Source organism: Syngnathus acus, chromosome 6, assembly GCF_901709675.1.
Source record: "Syngnathus acus chromosome 6, fSynAcu1.2, whole genome shotgun sequence".
Taxonomy (NCBI): Eukaryota; Metazoa; Chordata; class Actinopteri; order Syngnathiformes; family Syngnathidae; genus Syngnathus; species Syngnathus acus.
The window spans coordinates 5730867-5742932 of NC_051092.1; the positions used below are offsets into that span (position 1 = coordinate 5730867).

Below are 12066 nucleotides of genomic sequence, written 5' to 3' on the forward strand. Positions count from 1 at the left end.
ATAACACTTTCATTTTGAAACGGGTGATTCGAAAACCTGAGCTTTTCAAAAAGATATTTCCCTCACTAAATAATCCCATTGTATGCCATTGCCACCAGCATGATCCCTTAATCCTCCATCCTCAGCATCATATTGGCTGACCAGGCTGCTGACTTACACACAAACTGAAAAATGAACAGTTTATCATAATTCACCACTCTTTGTGCATTTGTGTGTGTGTTGCAGATGGGGATCACAAGGGGCACCATATTACAAATTGAAGCACTTTCTGAGAGCATCAACAACATGACAGTAAGCAGCATTTAAACGGCATGTGTGAATGAATACTTGTGGAAAAAGTAATGACTAATCAAAAATATGATTCAAATTTCTTGACGTTTACATCAAATTTCATTTCACTTGTTTTAAGCTGAATGATTGGTTTTCATATTGATCGCAAACAAAGAAGTATCAAATGCGTAACTCCTGATTTTAATATGGCACTTGTCAACGGGAGAGATCTTTGCTTTGTTTCTAGTACCTGCTCAGCCGAGATGAGGCACAGAAGGAGCTGAGGCAGTCTCAGACAGCGCTGGTTTGAAGCAAGTTCATGTGATGCTGACCACTGAGGCCTGGCCGAATAACACTGAATCTACTTCGACAAGCTACTGCAAAAAGGAGCACTATACAGTGTGGCTTGCAAAAAAAAAATGATAAAGATAATCCTGACCTGTGCATGTTTACACCTCAAATGCAAAGCCAAAAATAAGTCAGACGCATCATATTTTGCGTAATGAGAAAAAAGTGACATGTATGGTGAATACAGGTCAATTGGTTGGAGACTGACCAATGTGTGTGTGTGTGTATTATATATACAAATATATATAGTATATACACTATAATGATAGATGTTATTTTTGAAATTATTGACCAATCTTAAGTGTTGTCGCGTGCTATCTTTGACAATGCAATAATACGGAAGAGGAAGTGAAGAACCAAAAGAAATAGAGGTTGGCAGGATTCTAACTCCTCAGAATTCTCACTTTGTAGTTAAAATTTACTTTCAAGTACCAATTCTGAATTTAAAGTGAGAATTCTGAGAATAAAGTCCAAATCCTGTCAACCTTGTTTTTGTCTGTTTTTAAGGTTTCTTGAAAAGTGAAAAGTGGTTTTGGCAAAGCAATAAGGTGAATACATTTTGAGAGTGGCTGAATGTTTTACAGGCAGATTATTTTCTTTCAATTTTTTTTTTTAAAAGAACTTGTAACATCAGTCTTATTGTGTTTGTTGCAGTGCATGAGTGTGTGGGTTTGGATGTAATGTGGTAAAAAGCAATTGTCACGGATCGGATTGAGCAGGGCAACCAAATGCATCTTGGACCAGGGTTTATTCAGCAAAACAAACTAATAGACTCGGCAAACTGTCATGACTTAACGAAATAACAAAAGGACTAACCGACAGGGATGCGAAACAAAGGACGTGAAGACATTAAGACAACAGGAACCAAAAAGACATCAAGACAACAACAACACACACACACACAATGACCCGAACGGTCGTGAGGGCCAGACAAGACATATACACGACAGGTAACAAGAGGCAAGTGAGAATAAGCAAACTAATCATGGGCACACAGGAGGGGAGGGGCGAGCACACAGACAGAAACCATGACAACAAACACATAGTAACACGGCTGGGGACGAGACATGACAGCAATAAAATACATGAATACCGCAACTGTTTTAACACGAAAACATGTGGATATATTCATGTCGTAAATATTTTGTTAAATACCTCTTCTCTTTATAACTATTATTACCGGTACTTATCTACTTTTACTAGAATTCTCATCCTTTCCTATCTTTTGTTTTTTAACCACTTATTTTGTGTCAGGCCACACTGGTTGTGCAGGGGTACATGACAAAAACCAACTACATTTTAACCGAGAACAGGTGGCATTGTATAATGTGGACAGACAGTGAGAAATACTTTACTATGTGATGTCTTTGTGCTATTGGATCTGTTATACAGCATTCATTTGCAAGTGTTTAGTCAAATTTTGTCTGTTTTCTTAAGGTGGACTCAATTTGACTCATGATCACGAGCATGACTGTTGCTAGTCAGTCCTATCAAAAAAAGACATATTTTTTCCTTTAAAACGACAGTGCTTCTGAATAAGTCACAGTGGCTACAATACCTGTAAACCTCCAAATGAAGGACTACACATTTGACAAAAAGTATTTTGAAAATGTTCATTATGCTCTTCAATCACTTCATTTTCATTAGGCACCTTAATAGTTTCAATTACCATAGGTCATGCATTGGAAGTCACCTCCAGTCCTCAAGGGCCGGTGTGCTGCATGTTTTCTATGGCTCCCTGTTGCAACACACCTGATTCAAGTGGTCAGATCTGGTTAAGGTCTGCAGAAGCTGGATAACAATCCTGATCATTTGAATCACGTGTGTCGCAACAGGGAGACATAGAAAACATGCAGGACACTGGCCCTTGAAGACCGACGTTGCCTACCCATGCTGTCAGGCTATATATTAGCCGTGTCATGTCAACTAGCTGGTAAGCGCTTCGATTGGCTCCCACAACGATGCAAACACACTAAACTAGCTGTCACGGATCGGATGGAGCAGGGCGACCAAACGCATCTTGGACCAGGGTTTCCTGGAGAAAACAAACAGACTCGGCAAACTGACATGGTTAAACAAAACAACAAGAGGACTGACCGACAGGGACGTGAAACAAAAGACGTGAATCAAAAACACAACAGGAACCAAAAAGACATCAAGACGACAACAACACACACACACAATGACCCGAAGGGTCGTGAGGGGCAGACAGGACTTATATACACGACAGGTAACAAGAGGCAGGTGAGAAGAAGCAAACTAATCATGGGCACACAGGAGGGGAGGGGCGAGCACACACAGAAACCATGACAACAGAGACACATAGTAACACGGCTGGGGACGAGACGTGACACTAGCGAAATAGCAAAAGAACAAAAACTCCACCCATGTGCACAGTTAGACTGTGCTTTGCACTTGACTTGCACTGGGCTCGAAAATAGGGTCCTTGATTTCAGGTGATGCTATGTTTGCCCCAACCACTTTTTCACTTTAGGGAGCAATGAGCTACTTTTTCACACAGGGTCATATTACACAGCATTGAATAATTTTGGGGGGTTTTCATTAAAAACTAAAACTACCATTTAACTGATGCAAAAAAAAAAAAAAAATAGAATTAATGTTTTTGGCACTGTATGTATGCATGTGTGTGTGCGCGTGTGTGCGTGTGTGTGTGTGTGTGTGCGTGTGTGTGTGTAAATGTTGGGAGTACCCTGCCTTCTGCATTTGTCAAGGTTTGTCAATAACAATTCCCATTTTGAGAAATTTGCAATGGATTGTGTTCTAAATAAATAATATATTAAATTGCTTTTGCCAGATGTTCACATTCCCATGCCTTGAAAATCCCTGTCTCCCTTTTATCGCTGTTAATTTTTCTCCAAAATGTTAAAACCAACATCCTTATTTGAGCCTCCCTTGCAAAACAGAGAAAAGAAACTTGTTTACTAGTCAAACCCCTTGGGCCAACCGCAGTCCTGAAAATGCTTCTTTGAGTTCATAACTGGTAAGATAACTTTTTGTTGACTTACGTAAAGTTGCATAAATGACAATAGCCCCACCCATGCTAACATTGTTACCTCCCATTTGAAGCTGGGATGGAAAGTCCTTAGCTGTACTGAAGGTACTGCAAACACCACAAAACTGAACACACCTTGTGTACGTACGTGAGCAGGCCAGGAAGAAGAGCAGAGGGTCGGAACTGGACTTGGAAGTTCACACAACATCCAGGCCCATCCTGGTGAGTACTATATTTTATTAGCAAACATTGCTTATTTGCTCCACAAATGTTACAATCACCATAATTAAATTAGCAGTGCTATTGCTCCATATGGCAGAACAGTTCAATCTCCAGTGGTCCACAATCCAATATGTGGCTTCCAATTAGTTCTAATTCCCATCCACATTTCACCTCTTCAAGATCAGATCTTATAATTTCACATAATTCTTTTTTCAGGGTCAAACTGTCCGTGTCGTAAACCTTACATACCTGTACAGCCAAAATGTTAAGTCATGCCATACAACTATGAAGACAGAAATCACTCAGTGGCCTCAGTTAAGTCCCTCCAATATTTTATTTGATATCACAAATTATAATTATTTTCGCAGCTATGTATTGGTCAAGCCCTCCGGGAGAGAATAGTTCCTGGAGCCGTGCCTGTTTGCGCTCATCAATAAAGTTCGCAGTTGAGTTGAATTTGTTCTCGTTACTTTGGTGCAGGCAGGCAGAGTTGATTCTCTTTTCACTTGAAGACAGTGTATATGTCCAGCTAATTTTGAGAATCATTTCCCCATCCAAATTATGCCAAATGTAGCTGAGATGACCAAAACAGACATACCGATGCAAATAAATAGCTATTTTTTCAAAGTTGCTGGACAAAAACATGAGCTCAACATTGAATTAGTAAATTTTTTTCTCGCAAAGCAAAGATAGATCAATCAATCGATCGATCAATCAATAAAAACGATGACATTTAATTCAGGTCCCCTGTGAGTCAAAGTACCGCTCTACATAACTTTTGACCCCGAGTGTTTGCTTCTATATGCTCATCCCTACTCTTCTCCCCAGTGTGTTGGTGAAAGCACCATCTGATCTCCAGTGTCCGTCTAGCATGGGAGAGAACATGAGTAAACCCTCCGCAAAGCCCTTTCAGGATGTCACCTTCTTCACTCCTTTCAAGCCCTACAACTCTCCCTCCACCAATAACCCCCCCCCTCGACCAAGCGTCTTCTCAACCCTGAGACGGCGCCCGGTCGCCAAGCCCAATGATTTCATTCCTCTTTTCAGTGACTGCATCACGACTGCCTCTTCTCGAACTCAGGAATACCTCCTCTTCAAGGACCCAGAGGACAAGTTCCACCCCAGCCCAGAAACCCTCACTCAGGTAATATGAGGCACGGCTATAGACCAGTCAGAAACCTGTGTAACCTCAGTATGGCTGCTTTCAAGTGCCATGAATGCAGACACATTACAGAGAGAAGGTGGAGGACCGAGTTAGAAAAAGAAAAAAGTCTGACATGAGAGCCGCCACGAAGAAGGTTGGTTATAGAGTGCCTCATTGTCACAGTGTGGAAAATACCTGCGATGATAGTCCAGCTAGCAGAGGCGTTAAGAGTCTGGAGCAGGAACCACTGTATCTATTTTCAAATTTATAGGGAGGAGAAGTAAAAAGTTGTTAGAATACTTGATTGACAAAATATTTGTTCTTCATGACTTCCCATCCCCGACTGCGTCTGTCTTTTGCCACAGATCTTCTTAATGACCTACATCTCCCAGAGCGTCAACCTCAACTTGACCGACACCTTTAACTGTACGGCCATGACCCCCGAGCAGCGCATCCTGCTGGGGCCTGACTGGGTGTGGGCCGTGTTGGAGAAGTCCACCAAGAACCCTCGCATCCAGATCGCCGTGCAAGTGCTCCACCTGTCTGACAAGGAGGGCGGCGAAGAGGACGGCCTTCTCCCAGAGACGAGCAGCGAAAGTGTCAAAATGGCCCAAAAGGAGTCCAGTGACAAGAACATGTACGAGAGGATGGTGGACTTCTGCTCCTCCGTCGGCAAGGACTGCTACGCTCTCTTCTTGTTCTTCGGGAGGAAAAACGACAAAAGCAATATCTACGGTGTTCTCAGCAACAACTTTGAGGCGGCCATTGAGAAGTGCAACAAGATCGACAGAGCTCTTCTCGAGAACTTCTTCAAGGGATCGCGGTATCTGCACACACCCTCCGGGATGATGCAATCCATTGTCTCGAGGAACGAGGGGGACCCGCTCACCCTCATGATTAAATTCAGCTGATCCCAAGATCCTGAGTTTAACATCATCATTTTCTCAAATCAAGTCTTAAGATGTGTAACATCGCGTGCAAAGAATGCTGAGTCCCAAGTTAAACAGACCTATTCAATCAATTCAATTACAAGGAAGGTTTTCAATGAACACATAAGTGTAAATGAGTGAGTGAGTGAGTGAGTGAGTGAGTGAGTGAGTGAGTGAGTGAGTGAGTGAGTGAGTGAGTGAGTGAGTGAGTGAGTGAGTGAGTGAGTGAGTGAGTGAGTGAGTGAGTGACAGACAGACAGACAGATTGTGGTACGTGGCTGGAAGTGTCACAGAATTCTTCATGTATTTCGATTACTCATGGATCAAGCACACTTTGAATTTTCCCAGTCAGACACAACAGCAAGTTGTGTCAAAAGTACTGAAACATGATGGCCAGTTGGACACCGGCACGGGAATATTTAGTGAAGGTCACATCAAGTTCACCTGAAATTTCATAATAAAACCCAATATCCTGAACAATTGGTAAACCTAATGATGAATGTGGAGACTGCGGATGCAACCCCCCTCACATGTACATACGGTGTACATGTTTGTGTTACATGTTTGCTACACAGTATTTACATAGACAGCAGTCAACGATACTTCATGATTACATAAGATTACATAATTTGCATGGGAGACCAAGTTTATTGTGTTGCCTTTGTGAACTGCAGAAAATAAGAAAATAAAAATAGTTGGTTTCTTTCAGATTAAATGAAGCATCCTTTCTTTTATTAGTAACTTACTTTTTGACACAGTGGATCCTTTTCCAGTTCTCCTCTTTGCTGTAACTTGTGCCCTTTCTGTTGTATTATTACACAAAAAAAAAAACTAATTCTGCTTTTATGGTCTCGCGAGATTTGCTGATGTGCCATCACACACGATGGTTTTCCAAGCTCCTTTGTGACCTTTGGAGAGCGAAAACTGTATTAGCTTTGGGGTTTTGATTTTTGTGGTTCCACTGTCAAGTGTTTCACTATGACGTTTTATAATGAACACTATGTACCAAATAGTCTATATTTTGTCTTTTGTTCTCTATATTCTAATTTAAGGCCCATGATATTGTGTTTATAGACTCATGAACTTGATTCAGGCCTTTAAGGACGTTGTCAGTCTCTTTGAGTGCAATTAGTAAAATATTTCTGTAAAACTATTTTGCAATGTATCAACACCCAACATAAGGCAGAAAAGTTCAGCAACGCTTACTTAGAAATACCACCTAAATGTGTGACCACAGCATTGCTAATATTGCACAGAGGGTCCAAATCCTCTTGTCTGATTTGAAAAGTAACACTTTAGTTTTAGCAATGAGCTTTAGAAAAAAAGATGTATAGTTGAATATTTTTGCCACTTCCTTCCCACTGTCATTAGACAGACTACAATCAGTAGGTTTTTACTTTATTTTTCTTGTTTTTGCATGATATTTGAATAATAATTGTAAGTAATATCCTTTCAACTTTCAAAGTTGAGAGGGAATTACACATAAAAACATGGGGGCGACTGCAGTAATGAACTAGAAATGATGATGAGTAAAGGAAATAAAATGCAACAAAGTTTGTTCCAAATTGTCTTATTTTTACACGCTGCAGGTGACTGTCATTTTTCTTTTTATTTCACAGAACTGTTATAATGAGTTAAGCAATTTGATGAGATAATTGCGTTGAGCATGTTGCAAATAAGGTAGAATTACCTTAAACATATAGCACCAAAAATATGGTCAACTTAATGTTAGCAATTGCCTTACAGCACATGAATTTGAATTCTCATTCCGAACTCTGACGCAGGGAATAAAAATAGGATTAATTTAAAAATAATGACTTGGTTAAAAACAACACACATGTAATGATTCAGTCAAACAAAAACAATTTTTTACAAAGACATTTTATAATATAATAAAGAAATATCACATAATTATCATTAGGACCAAGCTTTGTTTGAGGAGAAAAAAAAAAAAAAAAAAAGAATGTTGTTCTGGTCCCGAAACGTGTCATACTTTTCAAAATAGGCATTTTCCAATGATACGATAATACAATCTAATATGAAAATTCACATTTTCTTCATCCTCTTCATCCCTGATTGGGATTCTTTGATTGATGAATGTGTCACAGTTCATCTTTGGTCGTTTCTTCTTTGTAGCTCTCACGCCGACACTTGCACTCATTTGCATGTTCAGCCGACTGAGGCACCAGCTCCATGTCAGCGTGGCGGCTTGGCTGACCCGACTGCCGCCGGGCGTACGTCAGGAGCACTCGATAGTAGTAACAGTAGAGTCTGCTGGGCTGCAGCAATTCCCGGGCTGCAGCCTGACCAACGCTGGCGATCTTCCTTGCCTCGGTGTCATTCTCTTTGGCCCATTTGATTTTTTCCAACAGGTCTGAAAGATTTCTCTTGAAGGCGACGTAGTGAACGCCAGCTTTCAGGCTACTATAGAAATGCTCATAGTAGTGTGAGTCCTGCTTCAGAACCAGACTGTTCCCAAGCATCAGGTAAGGAAAGCGATACGCCGCTACTGTGCCATCCACGTTCACCTGGTACTTGTACTGAGGAGAATATAACAGGATGAAGAAGAAACCTCGAATGCTTATTTGCACATGGTTCCAGTGACTTAACACTCACCTTAAAGAAATCAAAGAATCCGACAAGCGGTGCTTTGCCAACGTGTTTTTCACGGTCTCTGAAAAAGAACCATCCTGTGATGCCGGCATCCAAAAGCTCTGGATGGTTCTTGGACAGAGACACCAGCTGGAGACGTTCTTCTCTGCTATCGCGGCCACGGAAAAAAGCCCGATGGGTTTTGTTTGCCCATGAGGGACCTAAAAGAGATGATCCAGAGTCTTAGCTTTTATCTGATCCAGATCACTTGACGGCTTTGTAAATTAGGACTATTTGCTCCCTGGTTAAATTTGTTTCTGCTCTGTAAAATACTAAGCAAACAAATGCGAGGTTAGCTGCTTCTCTTAAAATGTTTGCAAGAATGTAAAGAGTCATGTTTGGTGTATGGATTAGTAGTGAGCCTAAGAGCAAGTACTAAGACACACACACGCACACACATTTGAATACAGTTGCCAGCTGTCTAACTTCACTCATTCGCTGCTAGTCGTTTTCAAACAAAGTTTCCCATATTGCTTCCATTTTGACTCATCTTACAAGATGCACACAATGTCGCTTAATGCTTACGGTGTGGCCAGTCTAGCAGACGACAATCCAGCAAGTGCACTTCAATAGTCGTTTGAATCAAATATCCACATTCACACAACATGCTGTGAGACAAACAAACACACGTACACATTATGCAATAACATGCAATTTCCAAATTGCAAAGGGCGGGGGCGGGGGCCACATTGTAAACACAGACAATACTGAGGAATGAAAAATCTCAAATTAATTTTTTTTTTTCTTCAAATTTCATTCAGTCGTACGTGTGAGTATTGTTAGATAATCCTAAAAACTAAGTTGAAGTGTCAAAATTAATCAATTAGTCAACAACAAATTGATTATCAAATACTGGCCTTGTATTTTAATAATCAAGGAATCGTTTAAAGCCATATTTTAACGAAAGATTGCCCAGATTTTCTGATTTCAGACTCTCTCTGAATTTGATAGTCCTTCATTAAATCAGACTAATTTATTTTTGCGTTTAATGAACAGGAGACATTTGCAAGCATCTGCTTTTACTTTAAATAACAATAACAATCACCTTCTTTTGTGATACTGCTTAACTATTTACTTGTTTTAATTACCAAATAATACCAAATAAACATTTTTTTAAGAAACAAAATTGGATCAACATGCTTTTAATTACTACACTTTTATGCAAATAAAATTCTACCTGATTATTTGATGATGAATAATTGATTGTAAAAATATCCGATGACAGCCCTACTTGTAAGCAAAGGAACTTAAAAAAAAAATACATTCTTTAGGAGTTAACTACTTAAGAACAAATACAAAGAAATGTATTTTGTAATCTGCTCTTGGCAAAACAGGAAGGAAATTAGAACAAAAATAGAAAAAGCATAATGACAGTGGCTGAACTCAAGAGGTCTCCATTGTCATGGCTGAACCTCGGCATGACTCAGCAGCGCGAATGCGAAGGCACGGAAGTTATTATGGAGATTCATTCAGCACAGCGAGTCTGCTTGAGACTTGTGACAAATTTCATGTTTTTCTGAAACACCTCCAAGCTGTGTTCAGTCAGGCACGGTAATAAATAAGATGAAACTTTGGCTTTTGTATTTTCCTCCTGAGCCTTAACGGAGCGGACACATGAATTGTGGTGTGATGGCTCAGACTTGCAGGACCAAATTCAACTGTGGAGGGAAATTAATTTCCATTTGATCGAGTCAATTCTACACAGGAAGTGATGAGCTGAGAATCAAAATTCAAAACTGTAACTGTAACTGACTCAAGAGCGCGTTACCTGTGTTGCCTTGAATGGAGAGCAGGTCATTGGTGACGCCTCTCATGCTCTCCAGAGTGGAATGAGTGACCTCGTAGGTTGGGAGGACGATATCTCGTGAGTCTGTGGAACCACACCAGGACAGGACCGGGACAGGATTTGCGTCGACCGCCCTCGTCTCCAATGGCCAGTCACCAACATTAATGTAAAACTCCACATCAGGTAGCCTCACCTTCACAGCCAGTTATCAAGCAATGTCGTCAGAATCGCATCAAAAGGAACTCATTAAACACGTTCTGTTCTTGCGAACAGTGCTGAAAGGATTTAGAAATCGTTACCTTCCTTGTCAGGGATAGTAGCATCTCATCGGAAAACATCTTGAAGTCGGTGTATTTTCCCAGCGTTCGACGGAACAGACGATTTTTGATAATGGCATAATGAATAATACCCCCTCTGTTTGCAAATTTTTGAGGCACCTGCTCCCTCAGATGCTGCAGGTTGATCGTCGGGAATGATTTGAAATCCGCCTCAATCTGAGGCTCGTCAAGCGGACACTGCATGGCATCCTGCCAGGCCGAGGCGTCAGGTTCAGGACAGTCACAGTATTCATCATAGACTGGACCTACACGTTGAAAATAATCATCTTTTTGAATTTTGACATTTCACATTAGTTAACGTATAACTTGTTATTGTTACAAGCAAGAACCAAAAAAAACAACGATTTGCATCTCCAACATATGTCCCGGTGTTTCCACTATGTGCATAGCAAACTGACCTGGGATGATGTAGGGTGATTTGGCAACAGCAGTTTCATGATGGAAGATCTCAACTCTGAGGCCCATTGGTGCTGTATTGTACAAGCGGTACCTCACCATGAAGGATCCATCTCCTCTGTCCAAAGGTGGGGGGACGTGGATGCGAACGTGCTCCTTCTTCTCCAGTGACGTTATCTTCACTGTAAATGTGTCTTTGCCTGTACGAAACAGTGTATAAATTAATTCGCATTCAAGGAAAAGCTTGGAAAATAGTAAGGCTAACAATGAGACGTCAGAGTATAAACTAGATAACGTGAGCAAGCTATCTTTCAATTTAAAAATCAAGTCTATCTTCTGAGACCAGGGTGAAATTACTAGTACTAGTTACGTAGCAACTTGCTCGTTCAAGCGGTACGTCACTGATGACAAACTAACAATTGTAATTAAGTTGATTAAATTTGTACCTGGAGATGAACTCAGATGTTCTCCTTTAAAATCGACCGCCTGGATGAAGAAGTGTCGGACAGGCAAAATGACATCAGGATAAAGTCCTGGACCCCAGATGACACAACTTCCAGGGTCGATTCTTTCGCAGTTAACAATCGTGATTTGTAAGCTTATAAATACAGCGAAAACCAAACCAACATGTGGTAACGCATGATTAAAATGCGTGAGTGTGATTAGGTTCCGTTTAAACATCGTATTGCGTAGTCGCCACATAGCCTATGTTAACAGAAAACTTATTTCTCAGGAGACATATTGGCTCAGATGGACACGCCCATTAGGCGATGATGCGTTCCATTAGCGTCGAACATTTTAAAACATCACGTGACTCAACTACGGCAGTTCAATTTTTTCACAAGCTTGACACTGATTTTCTTTTTCTTTTTTTCACGGTGTACAATGCCATGGCATGTAGAAAAACATTGGCCAAACAATCTTAATTCTTTCTATATAGCATTAGGTGATAATTTACATGCGGCGCA

At 40.6% G+C, this 12066-nt stretch overlaps 2 protein-coding genes and 1 long non-coding RNA gene across 4 annotated transcripts; 2 read left to right on the forward strand and 1 right to left on the reverse strand.

Moving 5' to 3' along the window:
* The first annotated feature begins 222 nt into the window (after positions 1 to 222).
* On the forward strand, positions 223 to 980 carry LOC119124469. Its single transcript, XR_005098282.1, has 2 exons — positions 223 to 291; positions 518 to 980. It is a non-coding gene; the product is annotated as an uncharacterized LOC119124469 (long non-coding RNA).
* Positions 981 to 3717: 2737 nt separating this feature from the next.
* On the forward strand, positions 3718 to 6512 carry rep15 (RAB15 effector protein). Of its 2 annotated transcripts, XR_005098293.1 has the most exons (4): positions 3718 to 3853; positions 4682 to 4997; positions 5363 to 6034; positions 6065 to 6512. XR_005098293.1 is itself a non-coding variant. In XM_037254622.1 (3 exons), exons 2-3 carry the CDS (start codon positions 4725 to 4727, stop codon positions 5906 to 5908), a joined length of 819 nt encoding a protein of 272 aa, XP_037110517.1. In that variant the 5' UTR covers positions 3718 to 3853; positions 4682 to 4724; the 3' UTR covers positions 5909 to 6512. The 2 variants fall into 2 exon arrangements, 1 of the variants encoding a protein (XP_037110517.1); XM_037254622.1 differs by having other exon boundaries at positions 5363 to 6512.
* Positions 6513 to 7516: 1004 nt separating this feature from the next.
* On the reverse strand, positions 7517 to 12007 carry poglut3 (protein O-glucosyltransferase 3). Its single transcript, XM_037254615.1, has 6 exons — positions 11545 to 12007; positions 11101 to 11298; positions 10664 to 10947; positions 10347 to 10557; positions 8543 to 8739; positions 7517 to 8466 (listed from the first exon to the last, which is right to left on the reverse strand). Exons 1-6 carry the CDS (start codon positions 11798 to 11800, stop codon positions 8029 to 8031), a joined length of 1584 nt encoding a protein of 527 aa, XP_037110510.1. The 5' UTR covers positions 11801 to 12007; the 3' UTR covers positions 7517 to 8028.
* Between the last annotated feature and the right edge of the window lie 59 nt (positions 12008 to 12066).